Source organism: Myodes glareolus, chromosome 16 (assembly GCF_982192425.1).
Source record: "Myodes glareolus chromosome 16, mMyoGla1.1, whole genome shotgun sequence".
Lineage (NCBI taxonomy): Eukaryota > Metazoa > Chordata > Mammalia > Rodentia > Cricetidae > Myodes > Myodes glareolus.
The window spans coordinates 28706809-28726980 of NC_142041.1; the positions used below are offsets into that span (position 1 = coordinate 28706809).

The window sequence follows — 20172 nt, forward strand, 5'->3', positions numbered from 1 at the left end:
CACTTCTTCCCAGTATCCAAGCATTTATTGAGTCAGGTAAGGGCTCTCCTAACTGCTGCATACCAGCTGTGTGCGGTTATCAGGGCTTGTTTGTCTCCAGAGATGGCCGAGAGAGGTTGGCAAGACCAAAACTTCAAGACATTCAAAAGCTAACGCAGCAAAGGTCACGCAGATTCCAGAGCAGTGAGTCGTGGCTCAGCTCATTCTTTCTTATCTTCAAAATCCAGGCCAACCAGGAAGAAATCTGAAGAAATCACTACTCAGGTATTGAGGCTCTTACAAACTTACTATTTTGACTAGGAACAGCCCTTATCATGGTAGAGGACATGACCCAACTTTTTTTTTTTTTTTGTAGGCTTTTCAAGACAGGGTAGTTTGTGTAGCTCTGGCTGTCCTGGAACTCGCTCTGTAGACCAGGCTGGCCTTGAACTCAGAGATCCACCTGCCTCTGCCTCCTCGAGTCCTAGGATTAAAAGTGCGCTCCACCACCCAGCATAGGCGGAGGGTATTTTAAAGAGACTCACATGGTAAAATTCATGCCCTTTAGCCATGTTACACCTTGAAATCCCATTAAGGTATGTAAGGTGGTGCCCAGACAGGAAGCCAGCCTATGATCTCCTCACTTAGTGATCTACATACTGGTACAAGAGAAACACTGAAGATTAAGGAGACTGAGACTTGGTTGCAAAACAGTTCAGTGCATAAAATAACCCGCTTGATGTCACTTGAGTGAGTGGTAAGACCCTGAGACCCTGGTGACTTTTTGTTAGGTGGTAGTTTTGAACTGCCCTGTGACAAATAGCTGATGTAGATTCAAAATGATAGCTGCCTGGAAGTCTTTGCTGCTAGTTGACCTTAAATCTTGTTCATATCCACGTAGTTTATAGCACCATAGTGATGGGAAGGTTCCAGCAACTCTTAAGATCAAGAAGTTTATTTGTTTTGTTTTGTTTTGAGAGTTGGAGCCTTGAATCCTGGAGCTTGTGCATCTGGGCAACATCCCTGCCCCGTGCAAGTCTATTTTGAAACTTTTCAGTGTAATTAAGACCAACTGTGACTCCATTTTTAAGTCTGGCATTTTCCATTTGACATTATATCCCATGTATGTTTCTATGTTCTCTGGAGGGAAATGCTGACCTGGAACTCACAGCAATTCTCCCGCTTCAGCTGCCCACTTGTTTGTGTTACACAGTGGAGTGGCAGTTGTATGGAGGTATAGGGTTTACCTGACCTGCTCCCGGGTTGTAAAATCTTCATTTCTAGCCGAGCTTGTTGTGCACCTGTAACCCCAGTACGTGAGAACTGGAGGCAGGAGTGTGGAATACAAGGTCAAGGCCGGTGTGAGTAATTTAGTGAGTCTCCACGTCCAAATAAAGGACCGGGGAGCTGGCTCAGTAGATAAAGACTTGCCGTGCAAGCCTGAAAACCAGCAGTCGGATCCTAGAACTCCTGGAATACCCAGGTGGGTGTGGCATCCAGCCCCCTGTAATTCTGGCTCTGGGGAGGTCGAGCCAGGAGATTCAGAGCAAGCTGAATAGACAGATATCCTCACCAACAAGCTCTGGGCGCAGTGAGAGACCCTGTGTTAGTAAATAAAACAGAGATGGAGAAAGATAATCTGACGTCAACCTCTGGCCACCACACACTAGCACAATTCACATTCAATACACATTCAAGCATGTATATATGCTCCCACACACATACATGCACATGCTAAAAAAAAAAAAGCAAAAAAACAAAAACAAACGAACAAACAAAAAAGAACCAGAAAAAGTTATTTACACTCTAAGGTACTAAAGATGATGCTAGGAGAGACCCTTTGACGCATCAAGTTTCAGGACATTTCAGACATCTTCTAAATGGCTCATCAGATACAGAATAACCTGCAGGCCTGCATGTTCATGAAGAGTCTCTGCGAAGGCTGCAGCAGCAAAATAGATCATGTTGCAGCACTTTGCTGTTGTTAGCCTGCATCAAGGTCGCTAGGCGAGCAGCTGTCACAACCCTGTGCGCCCATAGCCCAGGACTAAGTCATTCCTACCAAGTATGCTAGTTCACACCAGTCTTGACTGCCTGTCTTCGGCTCCCTAGAACAAGAGGAGACGGAGCTGGAAGAGTTCCTGTGTCCTGTGAAAACGCCCGTCGGACTTGTGGGTGCAGCAGCTGCCTTGCAGCCTGTCCCTGCCATGCCCTCGGCCCTTCAGAACATCTCCCTGAAGCATCTCGGAACTGAAATACAGTAAGTGCCCTAGGAGATAAGAGGCAGCCAGCCCACCAGACCCCCTTTCTGTGAGCTTCATCAGGTGGAGTTCTGTGTAGGGTGGACAAGGGTGGGATTGTTGCCTTATTTTTAACTAATCACATTGTTATTTAAAAATAGGCCAGGTACTGCCTGGGAGGCAGCGGCAGGAGTTCCATGAGTTCTAGGCCAGCCTGGGCCACATAGAGAGATCTTGTTTCACAATACAAAAACAGGGCTCAGCTGGTAAAGCACTTGCTGCTCAGATCTTGTGACCTGAGTCCCTGAAATGAGCATAGAGGTGGGAGAGAGAACCAACTCCAGGGAGCTGTCCCCATATGTACTATGGCAGAAGCACCCACCCACCCTACTGCACCCATAGGCACACCATACCTCATAATAAGAAACAAAATTTTAAAAGGACAATCGTTAGAAATTACCCATACTTTAATCATTCATCACGCTTAGCAGTAGTAAATAGCTCTATATATCCACATATAGCTGAGATCACATCAAATGATGAGTTTGTATCAAATTATTTACTTCTACTACTTGTACTTTATCATGGCATGTCAACTACTTTGTAATGAAAGGTGTTGAGATAAGGTCTTACTCTGTAGCCCCTGGCTAGCCTGGCATTCACTTTGTGGCCCTGGCTGACTTGGAACTTGTAGCAATTCTCCAGTCTTGAGTGCTGGAATTACGAGCATGAACTACCATGTCAGGTCCTAACTCCTTTTAATTTTTAATTTTGCTACTGTGTGTGTGTGTGTGTGTGTGTGTGTGTGTGTGTGTGTGTGTGTGTGTGTGTTTGAGAGGGTAGTTATGTTCTTCCCAGAGAGAAGCAGGCTTTAGAGAGAAGACGAGATGTGACTTTTTAGGGCCTGCTTGGCTGGAGGAAGTGCTAACCACAGCCATTTGGACAGAGGGGCATGGAGCCCATCAGAGAGAAACCTAGGGGACATGGATCATGGGTGAGCACCCAGGGTGCAGGGCTTATCCCCTGAGATACTGGGAAGAACTGGTATGTTGTCAACACGCTCAAGGGAAGAGGAACCTGGGAAGGCCAACCTCCTAGCCAGCGTGTGTCCAGGATGGGTGGTTTGTGCCTGAGGGAGGCCACAGCCGCAAAAGTGGAACAGCGGGCATGTGGAAACTGAGAAAGGGAGGTGGTTTCACAGCCTCGCCCAGGCAGTGCCCTCCCGTCACTTGTGATGGCCACAGATACAAGGCAACAGCAGCATTGCAAGCACTGCCGGGGCCCCAGACGATGTGGTGAAATGAGAACCTGCCCACGGGTCTTGCATAGGCCCTGGTAAGCCTTGAGCTTGCCGCTGTGTGGCCTGAGCGCAGGATGAGGGGCATCCTGAGCACCGCCAGAGACTACGCTCCCACTGACTGCCATAGCAAGCTGCCGTGTGTCCCAGTGTTAGACCCAGACTGGGTTCTCCTCCCCTTCCATCCAGGGGCACTTCCAGGGCTGTCAAGAAGGTGAACCAAGGAGAAAAAAATCTTTCTGTTATTCTCAGAACCTTGACCCTGGGGGAGCATGTGTTGGGGTCTATTCTTAATCTCCCTGGCTGGCAGGAAGCCACCCTGGAGGATGTGCTGGCCAAGCCTTTCAGAACAGAGCTGAGTTAGGTACTCTTCTCATTGCTATGACCAAATCCCTAACTAACCTCTAAGAACAGGTAGCCCATGGTGTCCTGGAAGGTATGGAGGCGGGAACCAGGGCATTTCATTCAGTCAGGAAGCAGAGACAAACGATTGGTAGTGTTCAGCTCCTTTCCTCGTCTTTATTCCTTCTGGAACCTTCCTTGTCCATGGATGCTCCCCACCCCATTCTAGGTGGGTCGTCTCCCTTCTGGAAACACCCTCACAGGTGGGCGGAGAGGTGCGTTTCCAGGGTGATTCAGATCCAATAAAGCAGACAGTGAGGATCAGCCACTCCAGGAACCAGCGTACAAGGAGAGTAATCTAAATTGCTCCAAGCAAAGTCGATGGGTTGATGGCAGAGAGATGCTCCCTTCAGGAACAGTGGCCGCCTAGATAGTAGTAAAAGGTAGAGAGGACCCTGTCCCAGAGATATACCAGCCAGGACCAGAAAGGTCCTTTCCTGCCCTAAAGTTGGGTTTTTTCTTGCTCTCCCACACCCAAGGACCACTAGTCACAAGCCCTGTGACATGCTGGGGAAGCTTAATTCCTGACAACATAAAGTGTGAGCAGCAGTGACCATCACCCCACTTAGCCAGTGCCTCTGGCTGTGGCGTGTGTCCCTCAGTCCCTCTCCAACTTTTGTTCTTGTGACCTGTGAGACCCATGCATAGCAGCGCTTAGCACACAGTAATCCCCATCATGGCAGTTGGTGGTCTTTCCAGCCTGCCCACTGCACTGTGAGTTTCTGATAGGGGGAGTAAGAACCAAGAAGGGAAATGACCAGCCCAAGAAGTCAGGGGTCTTTTGTAACAGGGTTTTAACAATAACCAAATGCCACGATCTGGTTATTAGCATCGTAATGCTGATCTTAATCTAACTGATGACTATATTCTTTATCAATCCATGAAAAGACAATCGCATTCCCCCCCCTTTTTTTTGTGAACCCATCTATTTAAAACAAACAGACTGGATCTTCTTTCAGACTGGTGAGATGGTGACAGTGTCTGCTGCCAAGCCCGATGACCCGAGTTCTGTCTCTGGAACACACTTGGTGGAGGGCGAGAACTCTCTCCCAGAAGTGTTCTCTGACCACCCTACGTGTGCTGTGGCAGATGTATATGTGCGTGTTCTCTCACACACAAATAAAATAAAATGGCTTTTCTTTTAAAACTCCAACAAGATTGATAACTTTTAGCTAGGTCATGAACGGGAGAAAATTAAAAGTACTAAAGTTGGGAACAACAACAACAAAGGGTCATTACTGCCAATGCTATAGAGATAAAAAGGATTGTAGGGCCAGGCGTGGTGGTTGGGAGGACCGGCGCTCAGGAGGTTGAGACAGGAAGATTCTAAGTTCAAGGTCAGCCTGGGGTACTTAGTGAGTCCCTGTCAAAAAATAAACAGGGCCCATGGGATAAATTTGAAATCTTAGATGAAATGGACAAATTCCTATAAAGACACGGATTGCTGGGCCTGACTGAGAAAGAACTCAAAGTCTGAGTAGACCTAATAACTGGAGCCCAGGAAGTTCTGCAGCTATTTGAAGAGAGGCGCTGCACTCCCTTGGGGGTGGCCTTTGCTGGGGTGCTAATCTGATCTGTGCACCCCTTTCCTTTTCACCCCAGCCCAGCCTCCCATCCATTATCAGGCCCAGTCCCCGTATTCCCTTCCTTTTCTGGGACTGCGTTTTGCTCTTCTCCAGCATCTGAGCAGGTTTGTAGAATGAAGATTTTCCAGAGTGACTTGTCTGTCATATTTCTCAAAGTATGTGTCTCACACGGGTGACTCAACAGAGCCAGGGGCCCATACAGGTCTTTCAACTTTTGTATCCTTTTGTCTGACTACTCCCCATCCACCTAACACCCCCCCTCTCCTTAGTAAATGCCCTCTGGGTGCAGTATCACCCAAAATGGTAACGGGTCATAGTGAAAACTGGTTATCTGTTATAGCTCAGAACAAATTTCTAGGGTTCACAGAAAATCTTAACCCTCAGTAGGTGGGGTAACTCTTAATGTTTTCTCTTTGTTTTCTTTCTCCTTAGAAAAAGAGTCACCATATCAAATTTATCTCACTTTTTCCTATCCTTTATTTAAGGCAGAAAGTGTTGGTGGATACCCTGTGATAGTAAGCATTTTCAGTAAGGCTGGGCCAAGAGAAACGTGGGGTTGGGGATGTGGCTCAGTTAGTAGAGAGAGCCCTTGCCCCTCGGCTCACTGAAGCTCTGCATTTGATCCCTAGCACCCACGGCAGAAGGATGAGAAGTCCAAAGTCGTCCCCTGTCACACAGTAAACCTGTGATGCCTGAGATGCCATCTGAGATGCAGGAGACCCTGCCTCAAAAATAAATAATAATAATAATAATAATAGTAATAATAATAGTAATAGTAATAATAATAGTAATAGTAATAATAATAATAGTAATAATAATAGTAATAATAATAATAATAGTAATAATAATAATAATAATAATGGAGAGAACTAGAGAAATGGCTCAGTGGTAAAGTGCTTGATGTACAAACCTCAGATCCCTGGCACCTGTCCCTAGCTAGAGCACTGGGGAAGCAGAGACAGGAAGCTGTTCTGGGGCTCACTGGCCAGCGCTGGGTTCAGTGAGACACCCTGTCTCAAAGAAAAAAAGTAGATAGTGAATGAAGAAAACACCCACTGTCCCAGTGTTCACCATGGCCTACACACAAACATGCAGGAAGGGGGGGGGCTGAGTTTAACTTTTTTTTTTTCTGAATGGCAAAAGGATTTTAATTGTAAGATCACTGTGGACTCACCAATAGAAACATTCAAAACACAGTTCAGTCACTCAGGCACCGGATTCTTCCCTGTGTGCATCTACATTGAAACAGATCTCGGGGAATTTCAAAGGCCAGGGGTTAAATCTGTCTGCCTTCAGAACCCCTCCTACAAAACTCCACTAGGAAGCACGGATGCTCTGCAGCTGGCTTTCAGACACCATCACCCTCCCTGCCACACGCCTTGGCTGCCCTCCCTGGACAGGTGTGCCTCCCGTGGTCTATTTCTAGGTGGTTTCTTCTTGCATAGCCTGAGTTTTATTTATTTTGATTTTTTTTTTCAAGACAAGGTTTCTTTGTAGCTTTGGTGCCTGTCCTGCAACTAGCTCTTGTAGACCAGGCTGGCCTCAAACTCACAGAGATCCGCCTGCCTCTGCTGGGATTAAAGGCGTGTGTCACCGTTGCCCAGCTGCATAGCCTGAGTTTTAAACAGTTCACTTAGAGAGCGCTTTTTCTCTCCCTTACTATTGATTTCAGAATCCATGAGCTTTTATCTCTTTGTCAGGGAAAATAAGCACCTGAGCTCCCTCTTCATCTGGTAGACTGTGAATTTTGCTATATTCTGCACTCTCAGGTCAGTCTTTGGTGCTCCTGGTTCCTTTCTATAAACTGCACAAGGGTTAAGTCTGGAGTCAGGAGTGGGGCCTCAGTCTCAACAAGCTTTTGGCTGAAGCTGGCCTGGGCACGAGTGTATTAAGTCCCTTGGAAGCCATGAGTCAGTGAAACCTGCAAGCCTGGGTGGGTCTGGGTCCAGGAAGAGAGCAAAAGCAGAAAGCTGCCAGGAAATGCTTACAACATGCCTCAGCAGATCAGAGCTGGGAACCACTGATGGCCTTTGGGCCATAGGATTTGGGGAAGTTAGGTTGACAAGTGCATTCAACAATTGTTCAATAAACGTGAAGCAATTTCTTTCTTTTTTTAAAAAATTTTATTTATTTATTTATTTATTTATTTATTTATTTATTTATTATGTATACAATATTCTGTCTGCGTGCATGCTTGCAGGCCAGAAGAGGGCACCAGACCTCATTACAGATGGTTGTGAGCTACCATGTGGTTGCTGGGAATTGAACTCAGGACCTTTAGAAGAGCAGGTAATGCTCTTAACCTCTGAGCCATCTCTCCAGCCCCGTAGGAATTTAATTTCTTATTACAGCCACTGCTCTAAGTCTACGAGCAAGCAGAGCAACAAGGGCAGGCACCGCTCCAGACGCGGGGTTGGGGCTGCAGGAACCAAGCCTGTGAGAAACACAGTGTTCATTGCACTTGTGAACTTGCAGCAGCTGGGGTACCTGAACAAGATAAAGCCATCAGTAATTCCAACATCAGTGGGGGGAAGAGGCTCGTGAGGCCCCACCCCTAGCTGAGGAGCTATTGGCAGCTGGTGACTGTTGGGGGCGGGGTCATTGTTCTTCAGGGTTATGGCCAACAGTAGGTTCTTCATGCTCAAGCTGGCAACAGTAATGGGACTCAGTAAGGAGGGCATATGTTGGGGGTACTGAGGAATGGGGGAGAATGGGGTAGATATGTATGGTCAAGATATATTGTAGGGGGCTGGGGAAATAGCTCAGTGGTTAAGAGCACTTATTCTTGTAGAGGATCACCTGGGTTCAGTTTCCAGCACCAACATGGTGGCTCACAACCATCTGTAACTCCATTGCTAAGAGATCAGATGCCCTCTTCTGACCTCCACAGACACCAGGAATACACATGGTTCACAGACATATATGGTGGTTTGAAAGGAAATGACCCCCCCCCCAAAGGGAGTGGCACTATTAGGAGGTGTGCCCTTGTTGGAGTAGGTGTGACCTTCTTGGAGGAAGTGTGTCACTGTGGAGGCGGGCTTTGAGGTCTTATGTATGCTCAAACCACATCCAGTATCTTAGACTACTTCCTGTTACCTGCAAGTCAAGATGTAGGACTCTGAGCTAACTCTCCAGCACCATGTCTGCCTGCACACCGCCATGTCCCACCATGATGACAATGGACTAAACCTCTGAACGTAAGCCACCCCAATTAAATATTTTCCTTTATAAGAGTTGCCATAGTCATGATGTCTCTTCACAGCCATAAAAACCCTAAGACAGCCATACATGCAAGCAAAACACTCATAAAATAAAATAAATCTAGAAAAATACATGGTATGTATGTGTGAAGTTAACCAGGAATAAAAGGGTGTGGGAGTGTAGTGTGGCAGGGGATAAATGAGAAGAGTAAGGGGTTTGGAGCTGGGGGGGGGGCAGGTGCGTCACACAGGATGCTGAGAGTGGAGACAGTCTGGGTGGTTGGAGACATGCTGGTGAGGCCAGCACTCCAGCAGGCAGCAAGCAGGGCAGAGAGGTTGCCAGTCTCACACTCCTCGCTTCTCCTTCCAGAAACACCATGCACAATATCCGGGGCAACAAGCAGGCCCAAGCCATAGGCCATGGACCATTAGTGGAAGAGTCTTCCCAGGGTGTGGAGCCCCAAGGTGGTGAGCAGCCCTCGACCTCTGACCCCAGCGCTCCAGGTGAGCTCTGGCCTGTCTCCTCCCTGCCTGCAAGAGCATGTGTGTGTGGCTCACGCAGAACATGCTTACGGGAATTCTTCTAGTTAGGTGAAAGACTGAGAAACGCGAGGTCAACATGCTGAAGATTGGGATCTAGTCAAGGCTCTCTCTTCCAGGCTTGTTGACTGCTGTGCTCTGACTTCTAGGTGGCTGAGACTCTCATCTTCATCTTCCTCTCATCTTCATTTTCATCCCCCTGTCATGGGGCTCCGCCCTCATGCCTTCATCTCAATTACTTAAGTCTCTGCCTCCTAATGCTGTCACATAGGAGACTGGCGCTTCCTCCTGGGGCTGTGGGCAACACAAACGTTCAGTCCTTAGCAGGGTGTGTTATGTGACAGACTTTTCCTGCAGAGTTGTAACACACACACACTACTGGGGAGGAGGCTTTCAGAGTCTTCCAAGTGTCTCTTCTTCAGATGAGTTACCTTTTTTTTTTTTTTTTTAACATTCTGAGTCTTAAGAGTCTCCCTTCCCAAAGACGCCTCCAGCGTTCTGGGCCTCCAGAGGATTGGCTTGTTTCCACCTTGAGACAGGGTCTCATGTATCCCAGGCCTTTAACTTGCTCTATAGCTGAGAGTGACCTTGAACTTCTGATCTTCTGCCTCTGTACTGGGATGCAGGCATGCACCACCACACCAGGTTCAAGTGTGTTTTATTGTAGTAAAATACACATAGCAAAATTTACCGTTTGACTACTTTCCATCACACCATTCTGTGGCATTAAGTGTGTTCACACTGTTAAAGACTTCCGCTGCCATCTTTCCCGCAGAATTCCTAGTAACGATTCATAAATAAAGCAAAGAGTATTCCCCCCTTTATAACCCATAGGGAAAGAGCAGGAAGGTGCCTTTGTGTGGGTGAGGCAGCTGTAGGTGGCTGGACCATTCCATTGTTTCTGCCCATCCTGACATCTGTGTTTTTCATCTCTAGCAGGAAAAGAGCCGGAGGAGTCTCCCAAGGCTACCCCCAGGTCCTCTCTGCCCTCAAGTCCCATACAGAAGCCTAAGCGACAAAGCAACACCTTCCCATTCTTTTCTGATGGGCTGGCTCGGAGCCGCACGGCCCAGGAAAAGGTGGCAGCCTTGGAACAGCAGGTGCTGATGCTCACGGAAGAGCTGAAGTCACAGAAGGTGAGCCCCAGCCCCTTCCTGGGAACCCCATTGTGCCCCCTGGCCTTTGAGCCTTGACAAGAACTGTGCAGTGCATCAACCAATCCAACACGGCTCGTATGTGGTCTTCAGAGGACAACTGTGGAGGTCAGAGGTGCCTCACTGTCTGTCACTCTGAGACATGCTGTCACACAAACTAGGTGATAGGTGGCCCCCAAAGGCATGGGTCTCTGGGGGCTTGCTTTAATAATTGATTTTGGATGCCTCTTAGAGAAACTTGGGTGGTCTGATCCAACATGAAAGCAAGGCAGTGTCTGGGAGGTGCTGTCGAGATGCGAGGTCTCAGGAGGAGTGACAGGGAGGGTGGATGGTAGAACCTGGTGACTGTGTACCAAGACCCGAGGGACTGACCCGGGACAGAGAACGCTGGCAGCGTGTGGCAGAGAACAGTGGCCGGAAAGGTGTCTTAGTTTTCACATGAGTTCACCATAGCAGACAGAAAGAAGATATGGGGCCATTGTGGAGGACACAGGACGTATGCCCAGAGGCATTAACATTCAGAGGGCTTCAACTTGGAACAAGTCAGGTTTTTACGGGTAAAGGCCGTTCTCTGACGTGGTGAGCGGCAGGGGCAGGGGTGTGGGAGAGCTGCAGCGCTGGGCAGGCGCCTCTCTCCAGCATCATGAAAGTGAAGCTCTCACAGCTGTTATCACAAAGCCCAGGTAGGGCCTTGGTGGGCTCCTTTGTCCCTGAGGAAAGCGGAAGTTTGTGTTTGAGCTCTGGCTGCCCAGAGAGCTTCCAGCTTCCTTCTCTGGCCCTTCTGCCCAGGACTCCGGCTGGGGTGGGGCATGTGGTGTGTGCTGGGGAGTCTTCTCTCCCATCTGTGATTCTGCTTGTGCTCTCTGCCCAGCTTGGGGAGAGGTGGTTTAGAGAGGCCCTCTCTCCTACCTCACAGGCCAGGCCTGACACAATTAGCAAAGCAGATGGCGATTGGAGGGGCTCAGCCCATCCGGGACTCGCATTGCATCACAGAGGCAGCTGCGGGGCAAATGAACACCCAGGCATGCACTTGCTGCATATGACATATCCTGTGAGAACACAGCAGCGATGTGCGAGCTCAGGTCTCCCCTGAGCCCCGGGATCTGTCGTAAAAGTGTGTTGTAAAAGTATGTCCGGTTGAACTGTAATGCATGTCAGATCCCCAGATTCATGTCACTGAAGCTCCTCAGCCAAACTTAGAAGGAAAAGGAAAAGGAACCATGATTGTAAAGACTGCATGTCCTGTTACCACCTGTCGCTTCTGCCTAGAATATATGGGTAGCTCGACCTTTACCTGGTCTTCCTTTCTAAGGCATAACAAATGGCCAGAGGAACTCACAAAGCCCTTGGAGATCCGCATGCCTCTGGAGTCTACCTACCTTCCATAAATGAAGGCAAGACTCTTAGGGGCCTGTAAAGGTTGCCAGGCTATAAATACCCATTCAAAGGAGAAGGTCATGGGGAAGTTGTCTGGGTCTTTCAAAATGTAGACTTTTACTGGGTAATTTCCCAGGAAACCTTCAGTTTGTTGGGACAGATAGTTGGGAGGAAAGGGCTTGTGGTTCATCTGTTGACTTTTAGCCAACTTTACTAGCAATGTTACTGCTCCCAGCCTGTCTGATGCGTGCATGGCAGCCTAGCGGTGACTCCCAGCACAGGCCCACATTCTGACTGTGACGTGTCTGTTAACTTCCCAACCCGTCTGCTCTTGGTAGAGGGAGGGATGGCCATTCTTGCTGGAGAGGTCACGTCTGGACCCTCAGGTCAATGCCAGGCACCCCACAGTGCACCACAGCTGCCAGTGTCCCCTCCCTTGGGCTCTGAGGAGAGAGGCTCATCTCAGGCCCTCAGGGTCTGTTGTACTTTGCCTTTCTGTCTGCAGTAAACACCATGACCAAAAGCAACTTGAGGAGAGAAGGGTTTGTTTTGTCTTACATATTGCAGTCTGTCAGTCATGAAGGGAAGCCATGGCAGGGGCTCAAGGCAGAGCTTAAAGTAGAGAACATGAAGGACACCACAAAGCCACCTACTGGCTTGTCCCCAGTGGTTTGCTCAGCCACGTAGTTTTAATGCGGTCTAGGCCCCAAGCTTCACAGGCCCGTCTGATCTGGGCAGTTCTAAAGTGGAAGCTGTGTTTCCCAGTGACCAGGTTTGTGTCAAGCTGGCAGCTGAAGCTCACTGTGACAGAACCCATGAGGAGGAAAATGGCTCCTGGCTTTCCCAGGGGCAGCACCTCTGAGACGCTTTCCTGTGTTTGGTAGGAACATGTGCTAGCTTCGGGAAAAATGGCAGCATGTCTAAGTTTAACCATCCAAGTAGACCAGTGGTTCTCAGCCTGTGTGCGGGTTGTAACCCCTTTGGGAACTCAACAACCCTTTCACAAGGGTCACCTAAAACCACCCCAAAATACAATTATTTATATTATGATTCATAACAGTAGCAAAATTATAATTATGAGATAGCAACAAAAATTATGTTATGGTTGGGGGTCACCCCAACGTGAGGAGCTATGTTAAAGGGTCACAGCGTTAGGAAGGCTGAGAACAGCTGAAGTAGATGAACGTCAATGGATTCAGAAGCCCTGTGAGGATTTACCTCAAATTTTATGCTGTGGAAAGCACACTGGGGCCAAACCCTGCCCTCGAAGACTCTGCCATCCTTCTGGGAAGAGAAAATAAGGTATGCTCATTGCCGGTGTTGTGTTGTTTGGTCCCAGCACAGGGCAGTCTGAACGCCAGCTATAGCTCTTAACCATGGATGCCCTCCTCCCTTCCTGAACAGAAAACCGAAGGTCTGAGGTCTGAGACCTCTCCAAACCCAAGCTTCCCAGGGCCCAAACCAGGCCTCAGAGTCTGATCTTTACCACTACAGCCTCCGTCCCTTTGCTGGGGCCTTGCTCAAGGGACCTAGAAGAGGTCGTTTGCCTGAGGCCCGGTCTGCAGGCCTGGAAGCTGCCCACAGCCGAGGCTACCTCCCTTATTTCCCAGTGCCATGGCCTAGCCTTAGACACAAATGCCAGGGCTGCTCTTGGAAAACTCTCAATGCACTCTCAATGCTTTCCCGTGTCAGTAAGTCCACGGGGACTCTGGTACCCATTAAGCCATCATCCCATTATCCATCTGGACAATCCCATGCTGGCTTTATAAGAGGTTTAGACTCCAGGAGACAGCTCCAGGTGGCAGGCTGACTAGGTGCCTCAGGCCCCTGAGCTGAGAGTCACACCCGGTTTGAAAGATGTCCGCCCTGGCAGATGGCTGGTGTTGGCCATCTGTCAGCTGCGGGAAGGTTGGACCCCAGTGGGACCACTTAGGCTCACTCCGGAGGTCTTGGCTGTTTGTTTAGGAAATTACATAGGGACAGTCCTTCAGCCCCCTCCCCGGAACTCTGACCAGAAACTTCAGAGTACTGCCACAGGGCCTGGTCCTTGACTTGGAGGGAGGATGGGAGGCACCCTGGCTGAAGCAACTTGAGGAAAGGCTTTTGACACTTCTTTCTTTAATTCTTGAGGCAGCTCTTCAGGGAACTGAGATCTTTATCACCAGCCTAATTAGGAGAAAGTTGATATTCTGTGAAGTGACCAGCCCAAAGCCACCCTCCTTGGATCCATTAACCTAAGGCAGGTTGCTTTATGAAGAAAAGGGTTGTTGCTCCTCAAGGTTCCCCTGATTGCTGGGGTTACAAGTACATACAACCACATAGCTTATTCTAGGCAAGCACCCTACCAACTTGAGCTGTCAGGCTGAGGTGTCATACCTGGGGTGGCCTTGATGGCGGAGTTCTGAGGCGATTCAAGGCATCCCATGACAGGGGACAGGGAGTTCTTATGTGTGTGACCTTTGGTCTTCACCAGCAGGACTGAGTTGTGGGGACTCCACCGTCACGACCTCTCGGTGACCCCAGAGGCCCAAGGACCATTTCCTCCCTCTTAGGAGCTCCCAGTGGGACCACAGATCAATAAGTGAAGCTTAGACACACTCACACCACACAGAGCCTGAGGCCTGTGTTAACTTCCAGCCACTCTCCTGAGCTTCACTTAGCGATGTACATATTGGCGCTCTAGGAGGATAAAAGCTGGTTTGAAAGGATGACTTACTGGCTTGTAGAGATGAAAATAAAACAACTCATGGCCAGGTATGAAAACCTGAGATGGGCCAGACAACTGTTGGGTTGAGAAGTTATCACTCAGTCAGCCTTTCTGCTTCCTATAGCCCTCAGCATGCCTTCTGACCTTGGAAACCACTTGGCCAGTCCTCGACAGGGTCCCAGGATGCTGGGAATTGTGCCACATCCATCCTTGTGTTCCTGACATGTCACATGTGGGTGCTGCTAACCAGTCTCAGTCAGGGAGTGTTCCACAGCCTCCTAAGGACACAAGCAGCTTCAAAACTGTGATACTGGGTTGGGGTATAGCCCATGCTGGTGGAGTTCAGGTCTAAATGATGCAGGCCTGGTAGCCTTATAACCCTAGCCCTCAGGAGATAAAAGCCAGATGATCAGATGTTCAAGGCTGTCTTTAGTCACACAGCAAATTCCTGAGGCTCTGTGGGAGCGTGCCCCCAAAGTGATGAACTGCAAGCTTCCCTCAGCATTTCTCTGTGGTATATGTGTGGAGAGAGAAGCCAGTTTCCACGGGATGGCTGTAAGCCTGGCGTGTGGCTTATATACTTGGCTCTATGGTGACTGTTGTCCATCTCTGCCCACTTTCTGATCCTCACTGGTCCTGCTCTCATTGTGCACCTGTCTAGGCTCACCTGCTAGAGTCCTCACAGGTGTGTCCACATCGTAACTTCTTAGCAGGTGAGCGTTTGAGCCGTTCATACCCATATAATCAGTGCTGCTTCTAAGTGGTAGTTTTATTATTTTTTTCCAAATAATCAAAAATTTGCATAAGAAGCATGAAGCCTTTGGTCAGAAAAAAAGTAAACCATGTACTTTTTTAACCAATGTTCCGTAGTGCTGGGGCTGGAGCCCAGGCCCAGGCCCATGCTAGGTGGGCCCTGACTTCTGACTCCAGTGCTTCTGACTCCATCCAACCTGCCATTTGCATTTTTAAGAGCGTTTGTTCATTATGAGTTTGAATGGTTATTTTTTATTTTTTAAAAAATATGACATTAAAATGGTTCAATTACTGCATCTTTTGGCACCCCCAACTTTGTAGTTAATAATAATAATAATAATAATTACAAGACCACTACGGGTGGGCCCCGGGTTCCAGGCCCAGCACCACAAAACAAACAAACAAAAAACAAGTAAGCAAAAAAAGGTACCATAAAATCACAGTCTGGTTTTGGGTTTGTTTGGTTTGGTTTGGTTGGTTGGGATCTCCCTGTCACTGTTCCACAGCGCCAGGACCTTAGATGCATGCTACCACGTGGCATCCTGTAGCCATTTTGAAGCATTAGGGCTTGCAATGATGTATATGTTCATATTGTACAACAGATCTCCTGAGCATCTTCCTCTTGCAAAGTGAGAGCTGAGCCACTTAACAGCTGCACTCCTGCTCCCCACCCTGGGGACCACGCTCTTCTCAGCTCTGTGAATCTGAGCATTCTAGTGTAAACAGAATGACCTGCAGAATCGCAGCTAGTTAGTGCACCACCCTCGCAGGTGCGTGCAGAGCTGACTAGGTAGTTCGGTGGATAAAAGCGCTTGCCACCAAACCTAATGACCTGAGTTCAATCCCAGGGACTGGAGGAAGAAGAGAACCAACTCCCATCCACAAAGGGGCACACATGGGCATACATATATACACATACGCTAAATATTAAGTTTTTGTTTTGGTTTGATTTTTGAGATAGGGTTTCTCTGTGCAACAGCTCTGGCTTTCCTGGAACTCACTCTGTAGTTTGAAGCTGGCCTCAAACTCACAGAGATCTGCCTGCTTCAGCCTCTCAAGTGCTGGGATTAAAGATGTATGCCACTACTGACTGGCTACTATAAAAAATAATATTAAAATTTTTTAAAATTAAATATTTTTAAATTTTAAATATTAAAAACTTAAAAAGCTTTTTTAATTAATAAAACATCCTTGTGATGATGTATATCAAAGTTTCTTCTTTTTAAGGTTGAATAATACTCCTTTGTATCTATACAACACATTTTGTTAATATATTCATTCACTAGTGATAGATACCCTTTGACTGGGTTGTAGTAATGAGGTCTCGCTGTAGATGGCCTCAAATCTCTGATCCTCCTGCCTCCACTTCCCAAAAGCTGGCATGGCAGGTGTGCCCCACCACCCTTCGCTCTTGGCTACCTTGACTGATATTACTGTTTATGGGCTGTTTCCATTTCAAAGAGAAATGGAAAGAAAGTATTCTACTTCAGAACCTGTGTGCTAAGGGCATGGAGAAGCCAGGGCTCCTGAACTGAGACTTGGAGTCCCTGCTCAAGCCCGATTTAGTCTTAGATTTTCTCTGGGGCTTCAGTCTCTATGTGCCAGCGTGGTAGCTGGGCAGGAGGTCTATGGGGTCTCTCTGGCCTCCAGGTTTTCCATGTCTATGCATTTCCTGTGAGGCTGCGTCCTCTTCCCAGACTCCTTTCTCCCAAGCATGACTTGTGTAGGGATGGAGTGGGTGGTGGTTGGGGCTTCAGGCTGGAAGCCTGATTGGAGATGCTGAGAATCAGCGAAAGAAGCCACTCGCTGACTGTAAAGAGCCGGCTTCCAGACCCTCTGAAGGAGGGGAAGATGTTTGCCTGCTTCTGGTCCAGAGCAAGACTCAGCTATGGTGTCTGGGCCTATTTCACCCAGCAGTAACCCAGGGCCATCTCCGTGTTTCAGCTGGACCCTGGAGCCGCAGGAATGTTAATCTCTCACCCTGGAAGCTGTGTCTCCATTCTGGGACATTCCAGACATAGTGGTCTGGTGTGCAGTTGTGTCTCCACCCCCACCTTCTGGCCACTCCCAAGAGCTCCCAAGGCTCTGAATCTTCTCCTTTTGCTCCCCAGATCTTTGCTCGGGCTGTCTTTTGAGCTTTTGCTGGGGGCCCAGCCTGGAAAGGCTCCCTTGCCCTCACCACCTGTGTGCTGTTGGCCATCTCTGACCCTCTTCATTCCTCAGGACTCTGAATTGCTTTGTCATGTTGTCTGGTGTAAGGACCTCTTCCTCCCCTCATCTCCACCCCAGGCAGAAGCCACTGTGCAGAACCAAACACCTTGCCCTTCTCTTATGGCAAACCATCCCACTACAGTGGTCCATCTTTACTCCCAGTCCTTGGAGGTGGGAACAGTAGCCTATCCCTTTCTGGACTGCAGCACCTGGCATGATGGTGTGGGGTTAGTTCTTGAATGTGGAAGCCTGAGGCAGGAGGATCATGAGTTTGAAGCCAGCCTAAGCTGATTGTGAAGCCCCTTCTCAAAAGCAATCAAGAGCTGGAGAAGAGATTGTCAGGAGACCCGAGGTGGTCTTATCAGCTGCTCAGTCATGGTCTCTGGCGCTTCTCCCAGATGGAGTCATGCTAAGTAGTTAATTCCATCCAGCTGATTCACTTACTGAACTGCTGCAGCATGGACACAGTTGAGGTGTCCCTAAGAGAATGTGTGTTCCAAGTGCACTAGCAGGGTCAGGGTAGCGGCCTGCGGGGCTTCCCCACACCTGGCTGCTGGGCCGCCTGGCTTCTGAAATTCCGATTCTGGCCCTGGATCAATTCATTCCCTGCTTTGGGCACGGCGAACCTGAGTCCTGGGGAGGTTAGAGTACTCACTCTGTCCCAGTGACGCACTGAAGACCTGGAGGGTCAAAGGGGGAAAGGCCAGTGCGGTTTCCCAGCTACCTAGCATTTACTTCCTGTACCGGCCTTGCAGGCACTGTTTATCGTTGCTGGGCTAAAGGCTAGACTCAAAGAGATTGAGTTTGCTTGGTGAGTGTCCTCCAATCCTGGCTTTTCCCTCCAAACCTGTCTCAGCTTGCTAGGAAGTGGCTATTTGGATACTGTGTAGCGGCTGTAACAAAACTTGACAAAAGCAACTTCAAGAAAGAAGGGTTATGTTATTTTTGATGCCCTGTTCAAAGATACATTCTATCATTGAAGAGAAGTCCTGGCAACAGGGACTTCTTATCACACTGCATCCACTTAGAGAGACAAATGCGGTGCTCAGCTCCCTTCCTCCTTTTCTCCTTTGTCTTCAGTCCTGAACTCCAGCCCATAAAAAGGTGCCGCCCACATTTAAACTGGGTCTCCCCACCTCAGTTAACCGCGAATCTAGAAACTGGTTCACAGACACGCCCAGATGTGTGTTTCCATGGTGATTCTAAATCCCATCGAGTTGACAGTCAATGTGAGCCACCGCAGATGCCATCTTGAAGATTCTGAGGCTTGCACTACCACCATGACGAGAAGGGCTATCACACAGTCTTTAGTAATATGTGGAGACGAGAGAGAGAGAGAGAGAGAGAAGAGTGAGAGAGAAGAGCCATACCTGCGTGCCACACACCTGCACCTCAACTTTATTATTAAGCTTGGGCTTTGGGGTCTGGATGTCTTAGGATTGAACTCTCCTTTCCTGGACTTCAGTTCGTTCTTCTCTAAAATAGACTTGTGTAAGTCAGAGTGTGGGTTCAGCCCCTGGAACAGAGAAACCTCAGATTGCCATAGCCTAAAGCAAGTTCAGAATTTTTTTTATTTTGCACTGAAGAATCCAGATAAGCAAGTCCAAGTTGATGGAGGTGGGCAGCTCTGCTATCCTCAGCATGGACTTCAGCTCTGGGGTCTGGTGGCCGTTCTCCTCCAGTCCCTTGCCAGCCAGAAGGAAAGGGAACAGGACCCATAGAACTAGTGGTCTCAGAGGTGACCCAAAAGCTGCCTACTTCTCTGCTTATCCATGTTAAGGCAGAACTTGCTGAGATGTGTTTTGTTGGTGGTGGTGGTCTGTTTGTTTTTTGGTCAGATAGCCTGTGCTCAGCTACCATTTTTGCTGGACCAAGAAGGCAGAAAGGAATACTGGGATAAGATGCTCAGGGGAGCTGCTGGGCACCTCAGAGTCTTGAGGTCTGGGGCAGTACGTACCTACCAGGGCTTCCAGCACTCACCCTGCTCCCTTCCCATCCAGGAGCTGGTGATAATCCTGCACAAAGCATTGGAGGCTGCCCAGCAAGAGAAGCGAGCCTCCAGTACGTACCTGGCAGCCGCCGAAGACAAGGATCGGCTGGAGCTGGTCCGGCACAAGGTGCGGCAGATCGCGGAGCTGAACCAGCGGGTGGAGACTCTGGAGCAGGATCGAGAGCGCCTGGTACATGAGGCTGGGCTGCTGGGACAGCAAGTGCAGGAGCTTCAGCAGCACGTGCAGCTGCTCATGGATAAGAATCAGGCCAAGCAGCAGGTCATCTGCAAGCTTTCCCAGAAGCTCACCGAAGACCTTGCCCAGCCGGAGCAGCCTGCCAATGGGGACTTCCTGAGCCAACAGGAGAGAATAGAGCACCTGAAGGTAGGCCCCCTCTCCACTCAGCATGCTCTCCTGGCATCTGGATGCCATCAATGGGTTTCTGGTTGGGGCAGAAGTCACCCCTCATGCTGCAGCATCCAAACCAGAACTAGGTAGCAAGAGGAAAATTCTCTTCCCTCTTTCAGTTTTTGAAAGCCCAGTGCAGTTTGACCTTCCATGCCGTGCGGGGAGGGCCTCTGAAAAGCGAGCAGGTTCCCAGCTTATCAGTTTAGAGCCGAAAAAGCAAACTAGTCTGGAGCCTGCTTTGCACAGCCCCCTTCAATGCCGTTCTGCTGCCCAGGATCCCCAAGGTGCCCTCAGCGTGGTCTCACATATAGAACAAATGACCAGTAC

General features: G+C 48.9%; 1 protein-coding gene across 6 annotated transcripts in view; it reads left to right on the plus strand.

Moving 5' to 3' along the window:
- Positions 1–20172, plus strand: part of Tbc1d2 (TBC1 domain family member 2) — a 49132-nt gene that overhangs the window by 11509 nt on the left and 17451 nt on the right. For 3 of the 6 annotated variants that reach the window (XM_087897136.1, XM_087897135.1, XM_087897137.1), the window contains 4 exons: positions 2092–2239; positions 9075–9208; positions 10181–10380; positions 19447–19821. In XM_087897136.1, coding sequence (XP_087753262.1) covers positions 2092–2239; positions 9075–9208; positions 10181–10380; positions 19447–19821 — 857 coding nt within the window. The remainder of the gene's footprint in view (positions 1–2091; positions 2240–9074; positions 9209–10180; positions 10381–19446; positions 19822–20172) is intronic. The other 3 variants (XM_087897138.1, XM_087897140.1, XM_087897139.1) reach the window with 1 other exon arrangement.